At 53.2% G+C, this 27722-nt stretch overlaps 2 protein-coding genes across 3 annotated transcripts; one reads left to right on the top strand and one right to left on the bottom strand.

The window, feature by feature from the left end:
• Positions 1 to 1009: 1009 nt before the first annotated feature.
• On the top strand, positions 1010 to 9391 carry POLR2C (RNA polymerase II subunit C). The gene is made up of 9 exons (XM_020903817.2): positions 1010 to 1162; positions 1340 to 1389; positions 3821 to 3889; positions 4028 to 4080; positions 6718 to 6846; positions 7214 to 7265; positions 7394 to 7562; positions 7701 to 7775; positions 8365 to 9391. Exons 1-9 carry the CDS (start codon positions 1077 to 1079, stop codon positions 8507 to 8509), a joined length of 828 nt encoding a protein of 275 aa, XP_020759476.1. The 5' UTR covers positions 1010 to 1076; the 3' UTR covers positions 8510 to 9391.
• DOK4 (docking protein 4) lies at positions 9341 to 16781 on the bottom strand. 2 transcript variants are annotated; one of them, XM_020903815.2, is made up of 8 exons: positions 16447 to 16780; positions 12945 to 13052; positions 12676 to 12790; positions 12288 to 12407; positions 12008 to 12197; positions 11207 to 11345; positions 10923 to 11046; positions 9341 to 10807 (listed from the first exon to the last, which is right to left on the bottom strand). In XM_020903815.2, the coding sequence occupies exons 1-8, from the start codon at positions 16510 to 16512 to the stop codon at positions 10689 to 10691; spliced, it is 981 nt and encodes a 326-aa protein (XP_020759474.1). In that variant the 5' UTR covers positions 16513 to 16780; the 3' UTR covers positions 9341 to 10688. The 2 variants fall into 2 exon arrangements, with proteins under 2 accessions (XP_020759474.1, XP_020759475.1); XM_020903816.2 differs by lacking the exon at positions 12288 to 12407 and having other exon boundaries at positions 16447 to 16781.
• Positions 16782 to 27722: the final 10941 nt, after the last annotated feature.

The raw sequence follows: 27722 nt of genomic DNA, 5'->3' as shown, positions 1-27722 counted from the left end.
TATAATCTGCTGCCTCCTGGGAATTCCCTGGCAGTCCAATGGTTAGAACTCTACTTCGTTTCAAGGGACATGGATGTGGCACAACCAAAAGCAAAAAAAGACCTATCAAACCTCTTTCCAGGCTGTTTAAGGCACTGCGTACTATGTGCATGTAGCCTACATGTGCCCTCGCATATAATTTAAATTATCTTTCGGTTACTTACAGTACCTAATACAATGTTTGCTAGTGCTAAGTCACTTCAGTTGTGTACGACTCTGTGTGACCCCAGAGACAGCAGCCCACCAGGCTCCCCCATCCCTGGGATTCTCCAGGCAAGAACACTGGAGTGAGTTGCCATTTCCTTCTCCAACGCATGAAAGTGAAAAGTCAAAGTGAAGTCGCTCAGACGTGTCCTACTCTTTGTGACCCCATGGACTGCAGCCTACCAGGCTCCTCCATCCATGGGATTTTCCAGGCAAGAGTACTGGAGTGGGTTGCCATTGCCTTCTCCAAATACAATGTTTAATGCTATGGTAAATAGTTGTAAATGCTATATAAATATTTGCTGGTCATGCAGCAAATTTGTTTTTGAAGCTTTATGGAATTTTATCTTCAGTTGGTTGGATTTAAAACCCTTGCATATGGAGGACCAACTACTTTTGTTCATCCACAAATATACACACTTCATTCTTTTAAAAAAAACGTTACAGTATTCCTGTGTTTGTGTATTTAACCAGGTCTCTGTCAATGGGAAAATTTTATTTATTTTTTGCTACAGACTGCTGCAGTGAACGTGTCTGTACATGTATCTTTGCTTACAACTGCAAATGCTTCTACAGTATGGATTCCTAGAAGTGTTCCTGTGGAATCAAGGGCGTGTGCATGCTTTGCCAGATCGCCCTCCAAATAGTTGAACCTGGTGCCTCTTCAAGAAGGTGGGAGGGGTGCGTAGAAAACTTCGGGCCTCCGAGCAGCAGGCGGCGCTGTGAGCGCCCCTCCGCCCCCGTGGCGAAGCCCCGCTGACGGACTTCCGCTGGTGGGGTTGGCGCAGGCCCGGCAGAGCTGACGCCAGGGGCCGAGCGAGCGGCGGTGCGCGATGCCGTACGCCAACCAGCCTACCGTGCGGATCACGGAGCTCACCGACGAGAATGTCAAGTTCATCATCGAGAACACGGACCTGGCGTAAGGCTTGAGGGGAGAGGTTTACGGTTCTGGAGAGCCGGGGGCCCCAGCCTGCGGGACGTCGTGTCTTTTCAGAACCGGCTCCCGGGCCAGGGCTTCCGCTTTGGGCACGGTGGGGCGCGGGCCTGGCCTGTCGAGGCTGTGGTGCCCACACGCCGCTTGGTTTTCATTCCTCAGGGTGGCAAATTCTATCCGGAGGGTCTTCATCGCTGAGGTGCCCATAATAGGTAAGCGACCCCAGTCTCGTTGCCTGGGCTGCCAGGCCTCTCTCCCCTCCACCCCACCCCTCCCCTTACTTTGCAGCTCCTGCCTCCAGCCTTGGTTTGGGCGAGGGATTTGGGGGCGCTAAGAGAACAGTCATGCTGGAGGCTTGATCGTGCCCTTGGCCCAGGGCCACTCTGGCCACCTCTCCGACTCCCACGGGCTGTTTACTTAGTTCCATTCTTTTCCGTGCGTTGGTGACGCGCATGGGTTCAGGAGTCTGTGGCCTGGGACTCAGAAACTGTTTGACTTACTATCGCTGCGAAACTTGGGCAAAGTATTAAACGCTGTTGCAGCCCCCTCTCTAATGTTCAGACGCTAATAGCAGTTGTCAGGGCGACGTCAACGATTAAGGGGAATAATCTCTGTGCCTTGTGTTCAGTGAGGGTCCAGTGCCCGTAGATGTGAATCTGTTCCGTCAGCTGCATTTTGGGAGCTTATAAGCTCCAGGCAGTGGTGCTAGGCACTGGAAACGCAGACCTGTAAAATACAGGGTTCTTTAGGAGTTCATCTTCAGTTGCTCAGCTGTGTTCGACTCTGCGACCCCATTGACTGTAGCCCACCAGGCTCCTTTGTCCGTGGGATTCTCCAGGCAAGAATACTGGAGTGGGTGGCCATTTCCTTCTCCAGGGGATCTTCCCAACCCAGGGATCAGACCCTCTTCTCCTTCATTTGCAGGCAGATTCTTTTAGGATTTAAGAAGAACCATAGCTACAGTGGCTTTGATGCTTAGAGTAGAAAGGATCTGTTTCTGCTTTGGTTCCAGCCACTCTTCACTGAGTGTTCTGCCTGTCTACAGATATACTACAAATATTTTCTGAGTGTCAACTCAGAGTTTGGTTTAGGAAAAAGAGATATAAGCCATAGTTAACACATCAAATGTGCAAATTCCTAAGGAGATAAACAGGCCAGCTGGTTGGTAAGCAAGATTTTTCCACCATTACCACCCCCCAGAGACTTTTTCAACTCAGAGCATGGAGTGCTGGTTCTCTTTCTCTGCCTGATCACCCCGTGGGGTCTCAGGACCTTAGTTTCATCATGAGTGAAATGAGGCCGTTGTGCTTTAGGATGCAGCCCTGACATTCCAAGCGCCACTTTTCCCACAAGTAGCATGAAGCACCTCCTGCAATCCAGACCTCAGCTAGGAATACAGGAATTAAGACATCTGAAGACCGAAAGAATTTTTGAAGCTTGAAGTGGAAGCAAGATGCACACAAATATAATGCAGTTTGACGAGTGTCTTAAGAGAAGTCTGGACAGAGTTCTAGGAGAGAGTAGCTTCTTCCAGGGAGAGAGTGTTCATCTCTGTATCACAGAGGATGGGCAAGGCCTGGTTTATAGGAAGCTCACAGAATTTTAAACTGCACAGGAGACATTAAAGGCAGGCCAGTGAGAGGAAAGGCAGAGACAGAAAAGCTTGGCTCTTAGTCCTTACTTGGCTCAGGTTTAGGAAGCAGAAGGACAAGCAGGTGGGGGTCTGGTGGTGTCTGGTCCTCTATTCCTAGTGTCTGCACCCCTCATTGGACAGTTGGTCTCCACTGCCCTTTGACTTTTGAATTTATTTGTTTATATACAGATATTTATGAATGAATGAGTAAATGTGTGTTTAAGTCAACTATGTGTGACTCTACAGTTCTCCTCGCTCATGGCTGGTAGGGATTAGTATGCCTTGCCCGTTAAAGGAATTGTGTAAACATTATTTGGTTGAATAATTAAGTATTAATTTGGGTAATCTAGTCATTATATCACAAAAGGAGTAACATAAGTCTATGTTACTTCTCTGAGGTTTGTCCAGCTTTCAAGTGCCCAAATAGTTTGTGTTCTTACTGGTGTTGGCATGAGTAGCAGGTTTAAGTGCTTCCCACAGAAATATTCAGCTCTAAGAAACATGTTCCCATTCTCGTGGTATCTTTAGGTCAGTGTTTTTAGGGTAATACAGGGAACTCTCTGCATCATAACTGCCTGAGCAGGGAAGTGCGATGCGGTGTGTGTGGTTCTTATTAAAATGCATTTTCCTGGGCCCCACTACAGAGCTGTGGAATCAGAGTCTCTGGAAGCCTGACTCAGCCTCTGCAATTTAGTAAGCACTAGATGATTTAGAGGGGCTCAGATGGTAAAGAATCTGCCTCAGTGCAGGAAGCCCCCGGGGTTCGATCCCTGGGTCGGGAAGATTCTCTGGAGAAGAACATGGCAACCTACTCCAGTATACTTGCCTGGAGAATCCCATGGACTGAGGAGCCTGGCAGGCTACAGTCCATGGGATTGTGAGGAGTCAGACACGACTGAGCAACTAACACTTTCAGATGATTTTTAAATCTGGAAAACCAGTGCTAAGTCTTTAGGTGATTTTGGTGGCTAATCTGCCTGTCTGCTTTTTCTGCTTCCTTCATTCTTTAGCAATTGACTGGGTTCAGATTGATGCCAATTCCTCTGTCCTTCATGACGAGTTCATTGCTCACAGACTTGGTGAGTGCTGGGTTTGGAGGGTTACAGGGAGGGGTGCCAGTGTCAGAGGAAGAAGTATCCTCACTCCCAGGGGGACTTCTGGACTCTCCTTCCAGCTTGGACCCTTGGCCTTCTTCAGTGTGCTTTTCTATCTTCCAGGATTAATCCCTCTCACCAGTGATGACATTGTGGACAAGCTGCAGTACTCCCGGGTATGCTGTGTGCTTGGGGAGCTCGGGGGAGGCAGGGCACTCAGTTCCCAAGGAGATTTTTTCTTACCATCTCGATTTCAGCTTTTAGAAAGACAGTGTGGAGATGTTGTCTGGAGCCCAAAGCAGGCATCGGTCTTTGGTTCTGATGGGACCACAGATTGATGAGGCTCAAGGGCATCAGAGAGTCTCATTAGCCAGAGAGGACATACACCTGGATGCTCATTTATACCGAATGGGTGGAGCTGTTTCTCTTCAGCATCTGATGTGCAGTGTTTTCCAGAGCATCTCTTCCCAGGGACAGAGGCCTAGGAGGCTAAAGGGAATCAAGAGAAGGATAGCAGGTGAGGACAGGGAGCAGAGGGAGTGAGAACTGTTCTGCAGAGCAGCAACTGTCTGCCAGCTTTATGCCTCACCCTGTAGGTTGTCTTACTGAAACATGGCTCCATTCCTCTGGGGTGGTGATTGCTGCTTCCAGGATGTGGTAACAGACTCAGAACTAGGGAGCGTGTAGGATAGGATTAGGTTACCTGCATCCTTTCATCAGAGCTGCATTAGTTGACAGCTTGAGAGTATTCCTTCTTCTTGATGGCTTTAGGTGGTCCTGAATCAACCCCTTTTCTGGTATTCCCAAGGACACATCATTTTGGTGTGCTAATGGCTAATTTGATATAGTTTGTAAATGTATATGTGTGTTGCTGTTTGTTTTATTAATTTTTTATTTTTAGCTGTGCTGGGTCTTTGTTGCTGCTCGAGCTATTTCCAGTCACATTGAGCAGGGATAGTCCTGGTTGCAGTGTGCAGGCTTCTCTCTGTGATGGCTTCTCGTTGCGGAGCACTGGCCCCAGGCTCACGGGCTTCAGTAGCTGTGGCACAGACTCGGTAGTTGCTGCTTGCTGGCTCAGTAGTAGTTGTGGTGCACGGGCTTAGTTGCTCCACAGAATGTGGGATCTTCCTGGACCAGGGATTGAACCTGTGTCCCCTGCATTGACAGGTGGATTCTTATCCACTGTGCCACTTGGGAAGTCCATATATGTGGTTTTTTAAAAAAAGATTCAAGCACACAGCAAAGTGTGGAGCTAATAAAACAAATAGGCTTGCTGCCGCCAAACCACTTGTCACATTTTGACGTTTCATCATTTTTGCTTCATGTCCCCAGAGTCTGTTTTTAAGAAATAAAACATCACATATATTGATAAAGACAGTTGTACCACCGATTGAAGAGCAGTTAGTCCATATCTTACATAAAGATATGCATCCCCCGTGACCTAACAGTTCTTCCATTAAATTTTTTTCTAGTATTGCATTCACTGAATAAAGATGGTGTGGATTTTTCATTTGTGTTTTCTTAAAATTTGCAGAAAAGTTAAAAATAGAATACATACTCATTCTCATTTCACTTTTAATTTCCAGTTGTTGATACTTTGCTATATTTGCTTTATGCTTCGTATAGATGTTGTGATTTTTGCTAAACCATCTGAAAGAAGTTACAGAAATCATGATACTTCTCCCCTAACTACATCAGCATGCCTGTCCTAAAAATACAGATATTCTTACCTAACCACAATATTATGCCTAAGAAAATTAGTATGGATTTGTACTATCTATATACAGTCTAAATTCAGATTTTCCTAGTTATTCTCAAAATGTCCTTAATTGTTTTTTGGTTTGGCTGAACTGCTTGGCTTACCAGAGCTTAGTTCCCCCACCAGGGTTTGGACCCCACACCCTCAACAGAGAAAGGGCAGAGTCCTAACCACTGGACTGCCGAGGAATTCCCCCTAGTTGGCTTTTTGTTTGTGGATCTGTGATGCATGCATTGCCTTTGGTTGCTAGTGTCTCTTTAGTGTCTTGATCTCTTGAATAGACTCTTCTCTTTTCATTGTACTTTTTTTTTTTAGGTTGAGTACCTTTTTATATTTTTGTCTTCCATTACATTTTGATTCTTTAATTTCATATTTCTAAGAGTGATTCCATCTCAAGGGTCTAGGTTGCCTTCCTGTCCCACCTGTGTGTGATTACAGGCTGGCCAGGTATGGCCCATAGATTTCCTTCATCGTCTTGAAAACGTCAAAAGTAGCTTGGATTTTCCTCACTAATGTGAGGGGAGGACAGTTTGCTTGACTACATTCTAGTAACTCTCTTCTTGCCTGAAGTTACATGGTAGCAGCTAGTCTCTTAAGACGGGAGTGTTTCAAGAATCAGTTTAAAGAATGGCAAACTTGAGAATTATTAAAGCTGAGTGATACATGGTGGCAATCTGTTATACCCTTCTCTGCTTTTGTGAGTGTATGAAACTTCTTTAGAAAAGGTCAGTAGTCTGGAGCTTAAGAGGTACTTTTTTCTCTTGTCCCCTAGATTGTTTTAAGTGGTCATTGCACTCCCAAGCTAGTTCCAGCTCATGGATACTGAACTATGCGGGATGAAAGCCTTCTCTGTTAGTGCCTTGGTTCTCTGAGGAAGAGCCGTTTAGCAGCCCAAGAGTGGTGTGTAGATGGACACAGCTGACCAGAGACCGGCGGCTGTGGTCCACCCTTTCATCAGATGAAGAACCTTCAGGGACAGGGTATTAGAATCAGGGAGCCAAGCCAGACTTCACCGTCTCTCCAGAGCCTCACTGCTGTCTCTCTCCCGCCTCAGGACTGCACGTGTGAAGAGTTCTGCCCCGAGTGCTCGGTGGAGTTCACTCTGGACGTGCGGTGCAACGAAGACCAGACACGTCACGTCACGTCTCGAGACCTCATCTCCAACAGCCCCCGGGTCATTCCGGTCAGGAAGGCCTCCCTGTTGGGACCTTGGCTGTTCTCCTGACTCCAGTGGGCCAAATTGGGGTGGATTCTTAGAAGATGCCAACTTCCCTGTGTTACCCTCTGCCTTAACGTGAGCCTGGTGCTTAGAAGTGCTAATGATTCTGGACCCTTGCCAAGATGGGCAGAAACATTGGTGCTGTGGGCCCTCTGCCCCCTTAGGACCCTTTTGAAGACCGTGCTACTGTTTTGACCAAGGAGGTTGTCACAGCCATGAGATAGGGGTTAGAGGCCAGTCACCAGCACAGACGGGATCCCTGGAGGTGCTGGGAGATTTCCGGATGAGATGAGCAGCTGCTAATAAATGGCTCTGTTTGGATTCCCTGCAGGTGACATCTAGGAACCGAGATAATGACCCCAACGACTACGTGGAGCAGGACGGTAAGGCACCCCGAGAGAGGCAGAGACCAGAGCTAGCCCCTCGTGTTGTCTGGTCTTCCAGGGGCTGCAGGTCAGACCGGAGAACTGTGCCTCTGCCGGCCTCAACTGACTCTCGCCTGTCCCCGCAGACATTCTCATCGTCAAGCTGAGAAAGGGCCAGGAGCTGAGACTGCGCGCCTACGCCAAAAAAGGCTTTGGCAAGGAACACGCCAAGTGGAATCCGACTGCAGGAGTGGCTTTTGAGTATGACCCTGACAATGCCCTGAGGCACACGGTGTACCCCAAGCCGGAGGAATGGTATGTTCCTGGTGGGAGCGAAGGCCAGGTGGGTGTGGAAGTGGCTCCTAGTGACCCAGATGGGGCAGCCTGACTATGAGACACGGGTCCCCTGAATGCGGCCGTAGCAATGCTTTGCTGACCTCTGTTTGACCTCAGGCCAAAGAGTGAGTACTCGGAGCTGGATGAGGATGAGTCGCAGGCCCCCTACGACCCAAACGGCAAGCCAGAGCGGTAAGACCCTAGTTTGGCACTCAAAGGTCGTGTGTGTAAGAACATACAGGTCTGGTGCAGCCTCTTGAGTTAGGAGCCCTTTTCCCTTCCATCCAGTTCCCCTCAGCTGAGGAGGGGCTGATGACTGCTGAGTCCCCCATAAGTCCCCCTTTTGGTCACTGGGAGAAGGGGGCCCTCCAGTTTTCCAGACTGTTCCTATGGTGATTATTCAGCCCCCAAAGAAAGATCAACATAAGATCAAACCTAGGGCCCCAAACTGTCCAAAGCCTTCTAGTGACAAACATGAAAACGCTGCAGCAGGTAGCACTGCTTATTTTTCTTTCTTCCCCTTTGTGGAATGTGTCTATGCACAAATGTTTTGAGATTTTCACACAATATCTTTTTGAGGCAGCTGTGGCCCTCTTGAGGTCCTACAGAGTGCACTGGGACCACTGTTTTTAAGGAGCTGGATGGAGGTCAGCCCTGGGACAAGGTCAAATCCATAGGGAGAAAGGAGTCAGGACCTAGGAGGGAGAGAGGCCCTGGGCACAGCTGGGGCCGCTGGCCTGAATGCCTCGTGGAGGGCCCTCACTGGACTCTCGCCTCTCAGGTTTTACTACAATGTGGAGTCTTGCGGCTCTCTGCGCCCTGAGACCATCGTCCTCTCAGCCCTCTCTGGATTAAAGAAGAAGCTGAGTGATTTACAGACCCAGTTAAGCCACGAGATCCAGAGTGACGTCCTCACCATAAACTAGCTGCAGCTCACGTGTTTGAGCAAAACAGTTGGATTTCAGGTCTCCTGAGACTTTTTCACTCCTGGGGACTGGACAGCTGTTGCTCAAGTTTCTTGGCAAGCCTTCAGTACCAATTAGCAGGGCAGCAGCAGGGCGGGGTAGATCCATCCCGGCCTTGCTCAGTTACAGATCACCGGGGGCGCCACTGATGCGGCAGGCAGGACAGCTTTCCCCCTTCATTTAGCGTCCCTGGGCCTGCCTGTGGGTCGGCAGTAGTGCTCCCTCAAACACTGCTTCCGCCCTGTCTCCCAGTGTGCCTCGGGGGCCATAGGGCTCCCCTGTTGACCGCCACTGAGCCGGACTCTCATCTTTGGGTTATTTCAGCTCTTTACTTCAAACCCTTTCTGTTCACAAGTTGGAGTGCTCACCGTGTAGGCTTGTGTGTGGGGACTGACTCTGGAATCCTCACTCGGGCTGCTGAGAGTCCTTCCAGTCCCTGCCTCGGCCATCCTATTGGTCCTTCACTCAGATTCTCAAGTGTCCTGAATTTGAGTACCTCTTAAGAGTAGTGTTAGGCCCAGGCTATCCCCTTCTTCCCGCCAGTAAACCTTGTATTTTGTTCTCTACCCGTCAGTTTCAATCTTCACCAACAGTGGCCAGATGATTTAATTTGTGTGTGTGGTGAGGGGCAGGGAAGAGGACAAGGACCTTAATGAAGATCTAGTCTTGACCCCTTAGCCTTGTAGGTAGGCACACACCCAACGCAGTTAATTAGGCAGCCTGGCAGGAGAAGCCTGGAGAAAACCAGAAATCTAGTACAGAAAGGAAGGGTTATTTATTAACTAACAGTAGTTGTCTTTTGAAAGTTTTTATTTTTGGCAATAAAGAGCACAACGTACGTAATCTCCTTCATGCGTCATCGAGCCACGAACTGAGCCAGCCAGCTCCGCCTCCCTCCCCGTGGCCTCTGGGTGCCCTTCTTCAGGCTAGCTTACTCCTGGGGCGGTCATTCCCTGGGTCAGGTTCAGAGCTGAGCAGGCTGTGGCCCCTCCCTGGCTCCAGGGCTCTGTCAGGAGGGGCCTCTTGCTTTACCATCCTCCTGCCACGACTCGAATAGTGGTTATTTACAACAGGGTCTGTTCCCACAGATCAGAGCCCTAAAATATTAAAAACAAAAATAACCCAACACACATACAACCAAACGTTTGATGTGAGTAGAAAGATAGCCCTTCTGCACGGTAGTCAATAAATACCAGCACTAGAAAATCAATTGCTTTAATTGCATTTCAGCAGGGAGCCTCAGCACCAAGTGGGGAGGAGGAAGTGGGGAGGTCTCGTTTCTGAGTCTTTTTGGCCAGAGGGAGGCCGCACAGGGCAGGGAGCACCCTCCACGGGAGCACCGCCCACCTGGTAGTGAGGGGGCGGCAGGGTGCTCCCCCCTACCCCGCAGTGCTCCTGGGGGCCAGCCTGGCCCCGGAGCAGGAAAGAGCTTGGGTCGGGCCACCCTCCCTGGGCTGAGGTAACCAGCACCCTGCCCCCAGGGCGTCTTCCCAGCCTATGAAGCAGGAAGAACCTGGGCAGAAACCACTTTAAAACCAGATTTTTCACCTGAGGTGTCAACCAGATGTCACCTCTGTGTAAAACTCCCTAAGTGCAGGGCTGCCAAGTGGCACAGTGTAAGCTCAGATCCTTCCTGTGCCACCAGGCCCAGAGGAACCGAGGAGCCACCTGCTGTCTCCACCCCTGGGCTGTGGGAAAGCCAGCAGCCAGAGCAGGGGCCGGGAATGCAGACTGTCTCCCTCCTTGGGCCCGAAGCAGGAGGGCTGGTACCCCTTGGGGGACAGGAAAAACCACCGCCCTCACATTCAGAAACAGCCCTGACTGTGGCTTGGTCATGGGGATAAAAAATGTGTATGTGGTGGCAGGGAGGGACAGAGGGGGAAATGTTATTAATATAGAATAACGTCATAAGCCATATATATTAAAATCATTAACCGTATATAGTCCTATGGTAGCTCCAGCCCCTCACACATGCTCAGGTGGCATGGCCAGCCCTTTGCCTTGGTCCAGTCTCACCCTTGGGGGCAGAGAAGGGACGGCTTGCTCCCTTTCTCTGGGCTTCTGGCCCACAGCCCCTGCAGGCCGTCCACGATACGCTGCAGGCAGCCCCAGCGGTTGTCCAGGCACGCTAGCTCTGCCGTCACTGGGAAGGGGCCTTGGCCTCGCTGCTGTCCCCCTGGCTGGGCTTTGGCTTTAGCAGGATGAATCTGTTGAGGAGGTCCGTTTCTGAGCTGGCCTGGGCTGCTGCATACCCCTCACCTGTGGACACAGACGCAGGCTGAGGACTTGGGCCCAGGACAAGAGCCCTGCCCAGCACGCCTTGTCCCCCACAGAGCCTCCTGGCTGGCGGGGGTGACGCCCAGCAGTGACTCACCGGCGAAGCTGGAGGACTCCGCGATGTTCTGGGAACCCGTGATGTGGTGCCAGTAGGCACTGCGGGGCAGCATGGTAGTGGGCGTGCAGGGGTATGAGTAATGTTCTGTGCCCTTGTTCAGCAGCTGTGGGGCAGAGAAGGGTCAGCGGCTCAGCCCAGGGGCGGCCAGCCCAAGACCCTGCCTGCCTTTGTCATACACACGAGCTGGAGACGGCTGGCACTCTCCCGGTCCTCCGACTGCCCACCCACCGCCCCCTACCCTGGACTGAGATGCACGGCCTCACCCTCACGTTCTTCTCCATCTCCAGCAGGACTCGTTTGTGCTGCTCGGCGATGGCCAGGGTGGCACTGTGGACCCGCTGGTAAATCTGTTCCCCTTCCTGTGTCTGGAAGGTGTAGAGCCCTTCTCCAGCGTCACACATCCTGGGGACACAGGCAGCACAGAGAGCAAGGTGGCGGGTGCATCCCACGTGTGTGCACAGGCTCAGTCAGGCTCTCTTTTGGGAACAGGCAGGCCTGTTATCGGAGGGCCCGACCACCCAGCTCAAACGTGCTGAACATTTTCCATGTGCCAGCTGGAGGTCTAAATGCTTTACAAGAATTAATCCATTCCATTTTCTCCACCACCTGGTCTGTGTTCAATTAGTTTCCTCATTACTACAGTTTTTCTCAAACTATCTTATAGATGAGAAAACTGAGGCATTCAGAAGCTAAGTAACAGCCAAAGTAGAGTACACAGAACTGGAGCCCAGGCAGGCCGCTCCAGAGTTCAAGCTATACCCAGTCCTCACCATCATCACCCAGTGTATGAGGCCAGGCACTTTTATCATCCCATACGACAGATAAGAAAACTGAGACGCAGGTCTGCCATCACAGAGCTGGTCAGTGCCAGTGCCAGCATCTGATCTGAGGCTTGGACATACTTGCTGGGAGCCTCGATTTCTTCATCTGTAAAATGGCAATATTATGTTCCCCTTTAGCATGCTATGCTGATAAAATGAGCTTTCAGCACAGGGCCCGACACAAGTGAATGGCAGCCACCACTGAGACCATGGCTGGAGGGTGGGGAGGCGAGTGGGTCCTACCGGCCAGCCTCGAAGGTGAAGCGGGTGGCGTCCCGGCCGTAGCGGCGCAGTGAGCAGAGGGGCCACGAGACGAGCTTCACGCGGGGGTTGTGTATGTCCCAGAGGTAGATGTTCTCGTGGGTGATCTGCAGCTTGCACTCGCCGTACACGTCCAGGTTGGGACAGGGCAGCAGGAAGACGTTGAAGCGATCTGGAGGGGAGAGGACAAGAGGGCCTGGAGCTTTCGGGGGGTGGGGGGGAGGTACCCCCACCCCCACCCTGTGCCAGCACCAGGCCTCACCTGTCTGCTCACACTGCACTCCTGGGGCCAGGAGGTCTGGCTCTCCCAGACTGATGTCGTTGAGCCTTGACCCCAGACACTCCACAGAGAGTGTCTTGTACCACTCCTCTGCCTCCAGCTCTGGAGAAAACAGTATCTCATCATGCTGCCAGCTCAGGGTCCCTCGGCAGCCCACCCCACCTGCTTCAGCCAGAGTAGTCCCCGCATGCAAGGCAGAGAGGGCGAAGCCAGTGGACTCTGCCTGCCTGCCCACCTCATCCTGGGGGGCGGCTCCCTTAAAGGCGCCCTCCTCCCCCACACCTCCCACCCCATCAGGAGGGCTAGCCTGGCTCTGCCCCCTACCGACTGGACCCTGACCAGCACACCGCCTGCAGCCCCATCCCCTCACCTGAGTCGCAGGTGAAGGTCCGTGCTGAGTCGTCCGTGAATATGATGGCCACTGCCTGCCTCTTGGTCTCCTTGGGGAGCCGTGTGACACATTTGACGTTGCTGATCTCTGTCACCTGGCACAGCATCCACAAGGGACTCAGCCAGGACGAAGCACCTCCCTCTGCATCCCCCACAGCTCTGCCACCCCCAGGAGGGTCCTGTTGACCCTCAGGACTCTGAACAAATCACTGCTTACAGGTTGGGGAGCTAGGGCCCAGGCCCCCTAACCTTGGGGCAGCCTCGGAGGCACACGGACTTCTCGTCTGGATACTTCTCCAGCCGCTGGGGCCCCTTGCTGGAAGACTTCCGGAACACCAGCCAGCACCTCCGGTAGATCTGTGGGGCAAGATGGCAGGGGGATGGACCCTGGACCACTCCCAACACAGCCAAAGTGACCCTGCAGTATTCCCTGCCTACCACGAGGAGCAGTGCCACATAGCCTTCTAGGGGGCTCAGGCCCAGGAGACCTGGGACAGCGAACACCAGTGTGACACCCCACCCTGGGGAAGAGACCCCTCCCCAAATTGAAAAGGCAGTCATTTCTTGGCTGGCTCCATAAAAGGTGCTCCTGAGTTACTGTTTACTATGAGTTCAGCTCTGGGTCTAATCTAAGTAGCCAACATTTATTGAGTGCTTCCTATTTGTGCTTTTTGTTATTAGCACTCCTCACATTTAATCTCAGGGTCACTCTTGAGGTCAGTTCTATTATCTCCACTTTACAGATGCAATCTGAGGCACCCAAGAATTGAGTAACAGCTTTATGAATGGTAGAGCTGGTATTTAAAACGGGCTGCCTGAAACCACTGCGCTAAGGTTCTGCCCAGGAGCACCAGCCAGGACAGAGGCAATGTCGTGCGGACAGCAATCGGGCCTGAGCCCGCTCCCCGCCCGCACATCACCACAGCCCTTGTTCTTAGAGCCAGGGGACAGCTCTTGATGTAGGTAACACCCCCTCTTGCCTCTACAACCTCTTCATTCACTGACTATCCTGGGAATAAAGGGAACCAGGGTTAGTTTCCTGCTCCAGCTGGTAAACCAGATGCTCTCAGAGGTCAAGGAGCAGAGCCAGGAACCTGGAATCACCCCAGAGCACAGTGCCTTCCCCAGTAAGGTTCATCACTCCTTGTCCCAACCACTGCCAATGACCCTTGCCTAAATCTACCTAAATTCTCTATAGCTTCCCGGACTCCATCCTAGGGGCAAGGGAGCCAGGGAGTGGGGAGTCAACCACTCTCCAGGGCTACAGGGGCAAACTGGTTGGTCAGACCCCTGCCACACTGGTGGCCCTCACCACTTGCCACTAGACTCTTCCTCCTATGGCTCTTTTCCAGCCCCAAGTCCAGCTGGGATGTACCTACTCTTTCAGAAAGCACTCCAGAAGGCTGGCAGCGCCATTCCCCGGGAATCTCCAGTGCTCCTCTCACTGGCAAACAGTGTGGAGACGGAGGGGCCCTCCACTTTGCCCTGCTACGTGGGCACCAGGTCAGGGCAGGCAGGTTCCCAGGGTGCGGTGGGCCAAGGCGGTCTCCATCCTGAGAAGCTACTCACACCCAGCTATTTCTGGCTCCGGAGACTCAGAGACGTGTCTGTCCCTGCCCCCCTGACCCTGACTCAGCCCTCGGCCTGTCCAGATAAACCCCAGCCGGCCTCAGCTCTAAGCTGAGCAGCTCTTTTAGGGAGAGACTGTATTTTATTCTCAGAATCCTCACATCCCAGTAGCCTCATGAACAGAGCCTGCTGAACAAGTGAATGATCATGTGTAGGGAGCGTGAATGGATGGATGAATGAATGAATGCATGAATGCTGCCAACCCAGTTATGCCCTGCCAGGCTGGGCTCCGTGCAGCCTGCAGGGGCAGAAGGCCTGGGGGCCTGAGCACTCTGGTTGCCTGGTTACAAGATACACACACACATGCACACACACGCACACACACACACTCGCACGAACACAGAGCCCCAGGGAGCCACTGTGCTCAAGAGCCCTCCTTCCCCACTTCTCACAGGTCTTTGATCAGCGCTTCAGAAACGCTCTGCCACAGCTCTGCCTTGGGAGGAAAGCCCTGGCAGGTAGGAGGGCCCGCTCCTGATCTCTTCCAGCCCTTCCCCCTCACCTCTGTGGGCTGAGACAAGAATGGCCGGGTGGCCCCAGCCCCTCACAGCAGATCTGCAGGGGGAAGTCGAGTTCCCTGAGTGGGGGTGACTCCAGACGGGGCCTAGCCACACCCCGGCTCCTAAACCCTGCCCTTGACAGTGCCCACCGTAGGTTCCTGGGCCTCCCCCTGAAACAGGCCGGGTTCTGAGCCCAAGTGGCCAACTCAAGTGGCTTGGCTTCCTGGGAAAGTCTGCTCTGGACAGGCCCTTGGCCCGGCTGGCCCCCGGAGACCTGAAGGACCTGACAGGTCTGGGCCCTGGGGAAGGAGGAGCCGCACCAGAAGCCGGGCCCCCGCCCCCTGCCTCCCCACCTCAGCCTTAGCTTTGCTCCTCATTCGTACTCCAAGTGGGCTCCATCCTTCTCTCGGGGCAAGAACACAGTGGCTGATGGCCACCAGGGCCAAGGCTGGGACACAGTCCAAATCCAGGTAAGACCCCAGCATGCCCACCAGCTAAGTGGCTGCCCCCTGCCTGGACAGAAGAGCCCCCAACAGGGGTCTGGGGCTGGGAGCCACAGGAGTGGAAGGGGGCTCAAGAACCACCCTGCTCCAAGGCCAGTCCTGTTCTGTCTGGTACCCCTGTCTCACACAGGTGCCCCTGAGTATCAGAGGCCAGCTCCTCTGCCAGCCCACTCTGCTGAGCCAGGAAGCCTTGAGAGTCAGATCGCACCCCCACTCCCACCAAGGCCATGGGGGAGGGGAGGGAAGGGCCGGCAGGGGGCCCAGGTAAACACAAGACACAGCACCAGGCTTTCCTTCTTACTGGGGAGACCGCTCAATGGAGAGAGCAGGGAGGGTCAGGGAATAAAGGCAGCTCTTGGGACAACCTCACCAAGATTATTAAGTTGGTCCCTGGGACCCGTGCTCATGCCTTTCTGGGGGGGGGGGGTTCACCAGCAGGGGGTGGGAGAGGGTGCACACCCAGAAAAGGTGCATCTAAGGCCTCATCTCCATAGGCCCTCCAAGACCCCAGCCCCCTCCAAAACCGGGGAGGAAAGCAGCCAGTCCCAGTGCCACGGGCCATCCCACCCAGGTTCTCATTCATAAGCCACATAAATGCCAGCTTCTGTGCCCCTTGTACCACCGACCTACCCCCAACCACCAACCACTCTCCTTGGCCAATACTTCGTTAACCGTAGAAGCAACAACCAAAGATAAAACAAACAAATGCCTGTACACAGCAAGCCTCAGGAAGCAGGGGAGATGAGGTACTTTAAAGAAAAGAGGCCAGGAGAGGGGAGGGGGAGATGAGTAGGTGATGGCAAGGGGAAGTGACAAGCTGGTCTCAGCTCAGATACAGCCCGGCATTTCCAGCTGATGCCCGGGCGACAACTTCAACAATAGCAGGGGAGCCGCCTGCCCATCGGCCACCACCGCTGGCCCAGCCACCGGGACTCCAGCCAGTCGGGCTGGGGCGGGGGCTGCGGTGGGCAGAGCCGGGCCCAGGCACATGCCAGGCAGCCCGCCGGCCAGAAACCTCGAGAGACCGGCAATGCACGATGGCCGGCCAGAGCCGGCGGGTGGCCGCGCACCCCCGACATCCCAGATGCCAGACCGCGGGCCCCTTGGAAGGTGGCTCACCCCGAGCTTCCTGCTCTTCATCTTCACATAGCCTTGCTTGACAATGTCGTTGAAATTGGTCGCCATGGTTTCTCCGCGGTGTCTTTGAGGTTCGTCTCTCTCGGGCGCCAAGGCGAGGGATGCCCAGGTGGCCTCGGTTTCCCCACTCCTCCGACGGGGCTGCTGCGGAGCTGCTCCTCACCTCGCCCGCCTCAGCATTGTTCTAGCAGCTCCTTCGCCCGGCGCCTGCTGGAAATAAAAATGACAGGGAGATTAGACAGTGACATCTTTCTCTTCCCCTGGCTGTCTCGCTCTTTTTTCCCTTCCTCTACCCACACTCGTCCCCTCCCTTCCTCCCTCAGCCCGCCCTTCTTCCTTCCCTTCCCTCCCCACCCCAGGACGGCAGAACCATTCAGGAAAACCCGAGGTGGAGGCCTCTACGAGGAAAATGGTCTAGCCCAGTCCCCTCCCTCACACGGTTAACTCCTTCCTGGGAGGACGGCTCCGGCTCCTGCTGCAGCTGAGGGGCAGGCCTCCAACAAGCCCCCCTCCTGCGCAGGCACCTCCCTGCAGGAAGCCTTCCAGGAGATGGGGCTCCTGGGAGATGACAGATTCTGGGACCATGCTCCCTGAGGTTAGATGATCCACCCCTTAGGTCTCAGCAGACAGCGTCCCCCCGACCCCCACCTCCCGACCCCAGGCCCCCAGACCCACTGGTTCTATACCTGGATCTCCCCAGCTCCAGGCAAGAGTCTGAGAACCGTCCCCTCAAACCCTGCTCTCCCCACCCCCTGGAACTCTTCAGCAGCCCGTCTGGGTGCTGCTTCCTGGGTGGGAGGGCAGAGTCCAGTGGGGCGGGCCTGCAGATAAGCCTGAGGAATGTGCTGGGCAGGCTGGTGGTGGCCACTGTCGAAGCAGTTGCCTCACCCTGGCGCTGGGAAGGCCGGGCTGGTCTGTGAGGGCACTGGGTCTGGACAGGACTCTCGGTGTCCCGTGTCCTGGGCCCGGGCAGGAGTTAATTACACGGAGAACTAGCAAACACCTGGGCTGGGAGCAGAGGACACAGCGGGACCACACTGAGGGGGACCAAGGGGCAGTCCTTATGCAGCGGGGAAAGGGGTGCCACCAGGGGCTCTTGGAATCAGGCAGGTCGGCAGATAACAAAGACTTAGACTTGGTGGAGGGAGGTGTCTCAGTGGTGACCCAGCCCTCCATTTCAGGTCATTTAAGTAAGCTGCCCAGAGAGGAGAGGCGGCATGGCCAAGGTCACATAGCAAGTCTAGGCTTCAGCCAGAGACAAATAAGTTCCGGAGTGGGTGATGGAGGCGGGCCTGGGGATGGGATGGATGCTCTGCCACCTGGCTCTGGCCACTCGCCACCGCCTTATCCTTCTCTGCCACCCAGGTTCGGGGGGCAGGGCTGTGTCCGCGATATGGCCCCCCGCGTCTCCAGGATCACTGAATGAGAATGTGGTAGCACTGCTGGGGTAAGCTGGGCATCTGTGCTGCCAGGACAGGACCCTGGGGCAAGCATCCTGCTGGAGCTGCCAGCAGCTTGGCATTAATCAATCTTCCGGAGGCCTGTCTGTCGAGTCCCTAACAAGGAACAGATGTGACTACCCCAGTGCGCACATGCAAACAGGCGAAGGGACACAGAGGGTAGTGCTCTCTGTGCCCCGTGTACCCCGAGAGCCCCTTCAGCACCCCTCAGCGGCCTCCGTGCCCATCCACGCCCTCTCTCCCAGCTCCCTGGGGGCTAAGACCCTGCCTCACCCAAGTGATCTGTTTTCCTCCTATAAGGTTGACTGTGGGGTCCCTCCCTGGTACTGACCCCCCCAACAGCCTTGCCAGACCCAGGCACTGGCCCTCAGAGATGAGCAAGCTTTCCCAGCTCTGTCTCCACCATCTGGGGCTTACTTGGCCCCCCAGCAAGGACCAGCTCTGTAAAAGTCCCCTCTGAGATGACGGCCAGCCGGCCACTGGCTGAGGGTCCATAGCAAGGAAGGCCTCTTTCAGAACACAATGACTAGCACACACGGGGCCCCTGGGTTCATCCAGGGCAGCTCGGGACGTGGCCCAGCCAGGAACATGCATTCAATAGCAAGAGGTCCTAGGCAAGCCGCTTAACATCTCAGTGCCTCAATTTCCCCATCAGTAAAATAAAAAAAAAAAGGAAGATAAATCAGCCCATTTTAAATGAGGAAATGAATTCTTGGGGCACCTGCCTGCCCACATGGGACCAAGAGCGTCTGCCTTGAAAACCCAAAGGGCTGTTTGTATTTCGAGAGCTGCTGCCCAGCCAAGGGCTGTGAGATCACCCTAACCCAGCCTTCCACCTGCCCAACACAGGCCTGCTCCTTCCTGCCTCTCCCCCTTGCCTTCCCTGCCGTACCCCTTGAGTGACTGCAGCCGCCAAGCTCTCGGGAGTACCCCTGGCACATCTGTCCAGAGGTCCACACCCCGCCCTAGGCCCCAGGCCCTAGAAATAAACCAGCGGGAAGAGTAACCTCCCAGGGAGAGCCTGGGTGGCAAGGTGCCTGGCAGCTCACACTGGCCTGGAGTCACAGGTGGTACTGACCTTACTCGGTTCCTAATAAATATGCAAGAGCAAGACCCAAGCTGGGGCCCAGAGTGGTACAGCACAGGGGAGCCAGGGAGGCAGGGGGAAGGGTCAATAGGTAGACTTAGACATTTGATGGGCAATGGGATCAAGGTGAGGGGGGTACGCAGAACCAATCAATCCCCCAAAGGACATGGCCCCTGGCTGAGACTGTGCAGACCCAATCAGGCATCAAGAGATGGCGGGCAGCTGAGCACAGCAGGCAGGAACCAGGAAGGCGCCCCCCACAGCCCCCCTCACCTTGCTGCACCTGGGGCCACTTTCCCCATCACTCCTGAAGCCCCAGCAGCTCTGGCACTCACAAGCTTGCAGCAGGGAAAGCTGTCCCGCTAACTGTGGTCTCAGGTGTGTAAGGTCAGCTCTGAGCACTCTTGAGAGGCTAACAGGGTGTCCAGCAGCCCCCTCAACACAGATCCTCAATGGGGGAGGAGTAAGGACCCCCATTCCTCCTCCCAGCCTAGCGTCAATGTGGTTGCTCAGCCACAAATGGTACCTGCCCCCGACCAGGACACCACCAGCTCCTCCAGAGAGAGCTGGACTCTGAAATGTATCACCTCTCTCAGAAAGAGCAGACGTCCTGTGCGGAGGGGGTAGGAGACTCCCTGGTGCCCAGCAGAGGGGTGGGGTGGGGCCACTGCCCACCTGTCCCGTGGGACAGCAGTCTAAGCACTCCCTCCCTGCACCCGGATTCTGCCTGGAGGCTTGGCTCCAGAACAAACGCTACTTGCTGCTGCTAGCAACCAATGGCTGAGCCTGAGCGGCTGTCAGCCTGGCTGGGCCTCCCCACCCCGAGACAGATCGGATCTTATCAGGGCTTGGGGACAGCCCTGCCTGGACCCTGGCTCACTGACGGCTCGCTGTCTCCACCCGCTGGCAAAGATCCTATCGACCGGATTCTCTCCAGCACCAGGGACATTTCCCATCCCCCACCCCCACCCGGTCCTCTCTACCCCCCTGTGATGGCTATCAGGGGCCAGGAGGAGGTCCTCCCTTCCCCGGAGGGCCCCACCCCTGACCTCCTCCACCCCTGAAAATCCTCACAAGCAACCACCACCTGAAACACCGCAGGTCTGAAAGTGGGTGGCAAAGTCAGATCCAAAACCAATTGGGAAGAGAAGACTGGCAGAAGAAGACCTCAGAACAGTCACTGTCTTCTGGGCCCTCCAGCCAGGAAGGTGGTGCTATGTCTCCAGACCACTGGTCTCCCTCCCGTCCCCCGGCCACCCTTCCGGCCTCATCTCCCCCCTGCCAGGAGGCTGGGGAGGGGGCATGTTCCTCAACATGCCTAACTCCTGCCCACGCAGGATCACTGCACTTGCTGTTCCCTGCCTGTACAACACCATTCCCTCAGATGGTCCAAGGTTCATTCTACTGCATCAGTTTAAAGACTGTCACTTTAGAGAGGCCTTCCCTGACCACCCTGACCAAAGGGAGCCCCCAGTCAGCCTCTACCACCACACCCAGTTTCCACTGTCCCCACATAGGATTTACCTCTTCATCTGCTGGTTTGCTACTTGGCCACTATCTCCAACAACATCCTAGAATGTCAGCTCCCTGATGGCTAAGCCTCCTCTAATTAACAGCTCCATCCTAGAGCCTAGAATGGTGCCCAGTGCAGAGTGTTGTTTAGTCACTCAGACATGTCCCACTCTTTCGACCCCATGGACTGTAGCCCACGGGGCTCCTCTGTCCATGGGATTTCCCAGGCAAGAATGCCGGAGTGGATAGCCATTCCCTTTTCCAGGGAATCTTCCCAACCCAGGGATCAAACCCACATCTCCTGCATTGCAGGTGGATTCTTTACTGCTGAGTACAGAGTAGGTACTCAGTACACGGGGGCCGAAAACGTAATTATCTCCAGGATTTGTTTTGTCCTCTTCATCCTTTCTCCCACCACCACCACCAATAGCCACCTGGTCAGACCCAGCTCAGCTTCCAAAGACACGTGGGCAGTGGTGGGTTCCCATTTCCCTGGGCCCCGGACCCACAGTTTGGTTCAGAGCTGACCCAGGGGGAGGCAGTACTACTGACCCTGTGTCCGGGCCTGGCTGGGTGGCCCCACCTCGGCCCTGGTTGTTGGGAGACATTATGCCCAGCTCTGCTGCCCTGCCTGGGAGAGAGAGCTAGAAGGAGCCACTGGCCAGGCTCAGAAGGGCAGGCAACTGGGGGCACAGCTCCTGAGACCCATCCCAGCTGGGGGACAGAAATGGCCTGCACTGGAGCCACATCTCTTGAAAGGGGCAAGAAGGCACTCTGCACTAAATAAGCCCAGCCTCAAATCGCTGCTGTGGATCCTGCCCACCCATCACTGCCCTTGAGTCTCAGACCCCTACACCCGAAACCCTCCATCTGAGTCTCCTGGCAACAGCCACGCAGCCACGGCTTGGGACATGGCCCAGGTGCCGGACTCCGCTCCTACCCCTCTGCAGTGACAGCAAGCATTTAACGGAAAGCCAGACTTTGGGAGTCCTGGGGGAGAGAGTGAACAGGACCCCAGGAACAGGCAGAAAGAATCAACGAAGGCGGGCAGCTGGCTGAAAGTTTAAGCTGCTGGGCAGGAATCATCTGCAGGTGGGGTGGATGGTGGGGGCAGTTGGAGAGTCTCTAGGAATTTAGGGGCGGGGGGACTGAGAGAGTGGGAGGCCATGAGAGCAGAAAGGGTGCGAGGAGGCACGCTATGATGAGCTGAGCTGTGCCCCTTCGAGATGGCAGGGCCAACGACCACAAGGGCCTGGGCCCCTCTGATGGGTAGGTGCGGGGTAGGTGTGAGGACCCCTGACCTGGGGTCCCCTGGAGAAGAGAGCTGGGGGTAGGTGGGGCCCAAGGGGTAGTTCCGGGGGCAGGAATTGGCTTTTGAAAGTGGACTCCTGAGGACCGCCACAGGGTAGGAAGGTCCCACGGGCTTGGAGAGTCCTCACGGGGGGAGTCGCCGAGGGTCTGGAGGGCTCCTGCGCGGCCTGAGGCCCCCCTCCCCGCCTCGCGCCCGCCTAGTTACCTGGGCGCTGCGGCCCCTACCGGGGGCGCTGGCTCAGAGGACGGCGGGCCAGGCTCATGCCCGCGTCACGGCGCGGCCGGTGGGGGCGGCGGGGCGGCGGGGCAGCGGCGGCGCCGGGCTCCGGGCGGGGACGGTGAGGGAGGCGCGGCCGTCCAGCTTGGCTCCGGCTGCGACTCCGCGGAGCCGCCCGCCGCCCGGCTCAGCCTCGCCGCTCGGCTCCGCCCCGTCCCCCCTGGCGGCCCGCCCCCGCCGTATTCCTCCGAGCTGAGGGACACCAACTTCTGCCCTGGCTTCCCTGCCCTCCCCGCCTCCTCCCACCTCCACCCCCGCCGCCATTCCCTGCTTGCCTCCGCGGGCCCCATCAGGTGGCCTTCCTCACTCCCGGCTCAGCCTCACCTTCCTTTCCTGCGCCCCGAGTCGTAGTCTCACATCGCCTCTCAGCCCCTGAAATCTGAACTCCACATCAGCTCCCAGTCCCCAAATCTCTACCACCCTCTCTCCATTCTATAGGAATCATACACACATCCCTTGCTCCCTTATCCCCTAGAAGACTCCTTCTTAGTCTAGCCTTCTCAGTCTAGAGGCCTTCTCAGTCTAGCCTTCCTGAGGACCCCCACCCCCAGGGACCCCCTATCGCCCCTCTCCAGCACCCCCCACCGCACCCTGCACAATCGAGTAGCTGCATCAGCGCCTCTCTCCCAGATGGTCAGCTCCCCTAGCAGTCGGCCAGCCTCGCCTTCCTCCCCCCTGCCTCCTCACCACCCTCACATCACCCAGTTACTCCCATCCTGCAACCCCCAGCATTCACCTCACAGCTCATAAGTCTTATCACTGCCCTGTTGGAGTCACAAACCACAGGCCTCCATAAGCTGTGCCAGGCAAGCATGCGGAGGTCGCCTCAGGCCTCCCCACGGGTGGGACTCTGTCACCCCTCTGGTTTTCTGGTCTGCACCCTTTAACACCAGTGGTTTGCAGAGTGAAGGGTCAGCATCAGCATCACTTTGAAACTTGTTAGAAAAGCAATTCCCTACCCCAGCCCAGACCTGTGAAATCAGGATCTCTAGGCTTAGTGCCCAGAAATCTGCGTTTTAACAAGCCCCTAGGTGACTCTGATGCACGTTAAACACTGCTTTACACCAAGTACACAGAACAAAACAAGAGGCCACACCTGAACAGCTGAAATCCTTAAACATTAAAATGCTTCCCAGTCTAACCCTTGACCAGGTTTTCTCTGAGCGGGGAGCCCAAGGCACTGAATGTCCAAGAACCACAGCACTCACTCATGGATCCCATGCCCCTGCCTTCTAATCACTGGGCCTCAGTCTAAATCTGGCCCACGGGACTTCTTAGGGGGCTGCTTCCCTTCCCCTGAATACTTCCCAGGGTGGTCACTGTCATGCCAGTGGCCACCAAGGGGGCCCCAAGGGCTCCTAGCAGCCTCCACCCTGGTCCTGAGCTAACCAGTCCCACGCTGCCAGGGGGAGGAGGGGACCACGCTCGTCTTGTCCTGCCCGGCTAAGCTGGCCTGGATCTTGACCTCCTGACCTCCCTATGCATCTTTCAAACTTGACCCCACCTGCTTTGCTTCAAACCACAGCTCGTAAAGCTTCTAGCACTTGATTCATCACAGCAAACTCTTTTTACCACCAGTAACCTTTGGAGGGACCTTCCCTGGTTGCTCAGTGGTTAAGAACCTGCCAATGTAAGAGATGCCGGTTCCACCCCTGGGTTGGAAGATCCCCTGGAGAAGGAAATGGCAACCAACTCCAGTATTCTTGCCTGGGAAATTCCATGGACAGAGGAGACTGGAGGAGTCCATGGGGTCACAAGAGTCAAATACAACTGAGTGAGTAAACAGCAAAAAACTTTGGAAGAGTTTTGGCCAACAATAACCACCAAGAGAGTTTTCATAATAAAAAACTTTTCTAGAGTAGTGTTTCTCAAACTTCTTCCTTCTCTCATTCTCTTAATTTTTCCCCAATCCACTCTCTGTCTGCAGTACTGTCACCTAATTTTTTTTTAAATAAACTTTTTTCTTTTGAGATATTTGAAGATTCACATGCAGTTATAAATTATGGAGAGAATCCATGTGCCTTTACCTAGTTTCATGATATCTTGCAAAACTGAGAACAGTATCACAACTAGCATGTTCAAGGTACAGAACATTTCTATCACACAAGATCCCCCCTGTTGGACTTTTATAGCCACATCCACTTCCCTTCCCACCTTACCCCCTTTAACTCTGGCAACCACTATTTCTATACTTTGGTCCTTTCCAGAATGTTGTAAAGTCAGAATTTTAAGTATGTAATCTTTGGGGACTGGCTTCTTTTCTTTTTTTTTTAAACTCAGTGTAATTCTTTGGGGAACCATCCAGGCTGTTTCCTGAATTAGTACTTTGTCTTTTTCATTGCCAAGTAAGAGTCCACGGTATGGATGTGTTACAGTTCATTTCTTTGCACACCCATTGAAGGATGTCTGGTCCAGTTTTTGACTGTGATGAATAAAGCTGCTATAATCATTCATGTATAGGTTTTTGTGTGAATATAAATCTTTGCTGCTCTGGGACAAATGCCTAGGAGCACAACTACTGGGTCTTATGTTTTCCAGAGTGGCTGCACCATTTTACATCCCCACTAGCAATGTATAATTTGATGACCTCATCTCTTCACATCCTTGCCAGCATTTGTTGTTATCACTTTTTTCCTTTTCAAGTCATTCTGATAAGTGTATAGGGATATCTTGTTGTGGTTTTAATTTGCATTTCTCTACTGACTAATGTTGAAAATATTTTCATGTGCTTATTTGCCGTGTGTATCTTCTTCAGTGAAATCTTCCTTCATGTCTTTCACCCATGTTCTAATTTGAAAATTTGCTTTTTTAATGTTGAGTTCTGAGAGTTCTTTATATATTCTAGATACTAGTCCTTGTCCACATTTTGTAAATATGTGGTCTACAAGTATTTTCTCCCAGTCTGTAGCTTGTCTTTTCATCCACTTAAAATGGTCTTTCACAAAGTAAAATTTAATTTCAATGATGTCCAAATTATCAGCTTTTCCTTTTATAAATTGTGCTTTCAGTGCCAAGTCAAAGAACTTTTCCCTTAGCCCTTGATCATAAAGACTTTTTCCTATGTTTTACTCTAAAAGTTACATCATTTTATGTTTTACCTTTAAGTCTATGATCCATTTTGAGTTAAATTTTGTAGAATATATGAGACTTGGGTTGATGTGGTTTTTCCCCACTCGCTTTGACCCATGGATGTTCAGTTGTTCCAGTACCATTTGTTGAAAAGTCTCCTTCTCTTTATGCCATTGACTTCTTTTTACAACTTTATAAAAAATCAGTTGGATCCATTGTGAGTTCTCTGTTCTGTTGATTTATGTGTCTATTTCTTGGCTAATGGCACACATGCTTGCTTACTGAAGCTACACAATAAGTCTTGAGAATCAGGTAAACTGAGTCCTTTCACTTTATTCTTTTTGAAAACTGTTTTAGCTATTTTATCTCCTTTGCATTTATATATATACATATATACATTTGAGAATAATCTTATCTGTGAAAGTGAAAGCGTTAGTTGCTCAGTCATGTCCGACTCTCTGTGACCCCATGGGCTGTAACCCCATAGGCTCCTCTGTTCATGGGATTTCCCAGGCAAGAATACTGGAGTGGGTAGTTGTTCCCTTCTCCAGGGAATCTTCCCGACCCAGAGATTGAACCTGGATCTCCTGCACTGGCAGGCAGATTCTCTACTATCTGAGCCACCAGAGAAGATCAATCTTGTCTATAGCTGCAGAAAATCTTGCTAGGACTCTGATAGAAATTGCCTTCAAACTTGCTGATCAGTTTGGGGAGAGCTGACATTTTTACTATGTTGAGTCTTCCAATCCATATTTAAAATGTACAGTGTGGGACTTCCTTGGTGGTTCAGTGGGTAGGAGTCTGCCTGCCAATGCAGGGGACACAGCTTAGATCCCTGGTTGGGGAGGATCCCTGGTTGGGGCAGATCCCACGTGCCACATGGAGCTACTAAGCCCTTGTGCCGCAACAATTGAGCCTGTGCCCTGGAGCCCGTGCTCTGCAACAAGAGAAGCCACCGCAATAAAAAGCCCGAGCACGACAGCTAGATAGCAGGCCTGCTTGGCACAAGGAGAGAAAAGCCCATGCAGCAAAGAAGACCCAGCACAGCCCAAAATAAATAAACAATACAATTATTTTAAAAAAGTACGTTGTGACAAGGGTTTATGTAGGTACACCTATCAGTACAACCCTGATAGTGAACATCCTCATCATTCCACGTTTCTTCCTTCCCTCTCATGTCTCCTTTACCCCTCCCCCACCCTCATCAGTCCCTGGACAATCATTGCTTTGATTTCTTTCACTATATATTAGTTTGCATTTTTTACTAATTGTACAGATAAATACATACAGTGAAATACAGCAACAATTAAAACAAAGAAATATTCTATGTGCAACAACATGAATGAATCTCAAAATAATTACACTGAGTGAAAATGAATTAAGGAGTACATATTATGTGATCTCATACACATACACTTCCCCCACAATATAACATATTTTATACATACATATACACTATATCTTAAAGCATGGAACTATTTCATTCATGTGCTACCTAAAATCAAGTATGCATAAAACACTACTCTGAAAAGTCTTCCTAAGAGCCAGTTTCCAAATTTGAACTCAGAGGTTGCCCACAGTATGTCTTCATTCAACTCCCGGGTATAATTGGGGATAGGGGAAGTTAGGGCTTTCCTGGTAGCTCAGCTGGCAAAGAATTCGCCTGCAATGCAGGAGAGCCCGGTTCGATTCCTGGGTTGGGAAGCTCCCCTGGAGAAGGGGTAGGCTACCCAATCTAGTATTCTTGGGCTTCCCTGGTGGCTCAGATGGGAAAGAATCTGCCTGCAATTCGGGAGACCTGGGCTTGATCCCTGGGTTGGGAACATCCCCTGGAGGAGGGCATGTCAACCAATTCCAGTATTCTTGCCTGGAGAATCCCATGGACAGAGGAGCCTGGTGGGTTACAGTCCACCAGGGTTGCAAAGAGTCAGACACGACTGAGCGACTAAGAACAGCACAGCACAGGGGAGGTTAAGGTGCTGTGGATTAGCAGGAAACCTTCAGTGGAGACCGGAGATGTCTGTCTGTTGGGCCACTGGCAAATTATTTCCCCTCCCAGAACCTCAGTACCCTCATTTTATTTATTTATTTGGCTGCACCAGGTCTTAGTTGCAGCATGTGGGATCTAGTTCCCCTACCAGGGATTGAACCTGGGCCCCCTGCATTGGGACTGCAGAGTCTTAGCCACTGGACCACCAGAGAAATCCCACCACTCGCCTTTTAAAATCATGAGTGGGACAAGGAATGCGCCCCAGCTTACAGGTAGGTGAATGGCCCCTCCATCTTCCAGCACTAGCTGGAGGAGGTTAAATGAGGATGGTGCCAAGTGGGTTTGGCTCTCCAGCTCATGGCCGGGGTTCCCAGCCCCAGTTTTAGTCCAGCATTGATGCTGGGCCTAAGAGGCCCAAAATGGGGTTGGGGAAGTCTCCTGGTCTCCGGCTGTATTTGCTTTATCAAGTCCTTGAGGCTCAAGCCTGCTGAGCAGTGGTGCCACTCAGCCCCACTGCGCAGGCCGATTTTATTTTCTTACATTTTCTTTCTG

Source organism: Odocoileus virginianus, chromosome 20 (assembly GCF_023699985.2).
Source record: "Odocoileus virginianus isolate 20LAN1187 ecotype Illinois chromosome 20, Ovbor_1.2, whole genome shotgun sequence".
In the NCBI taxonomy this organism is placed as follows: Eukaryota; Metazoa; Chordata; class Mammalia; order Artiodactyla; family Cervidae; genus Odocoileus; species Odocoileus virginianus.
The sequence above is the reverse complement of the archived record's forward strand: the minus strand, read 5'-3'. Positions and strand labels throughout refer to the sequence as shown.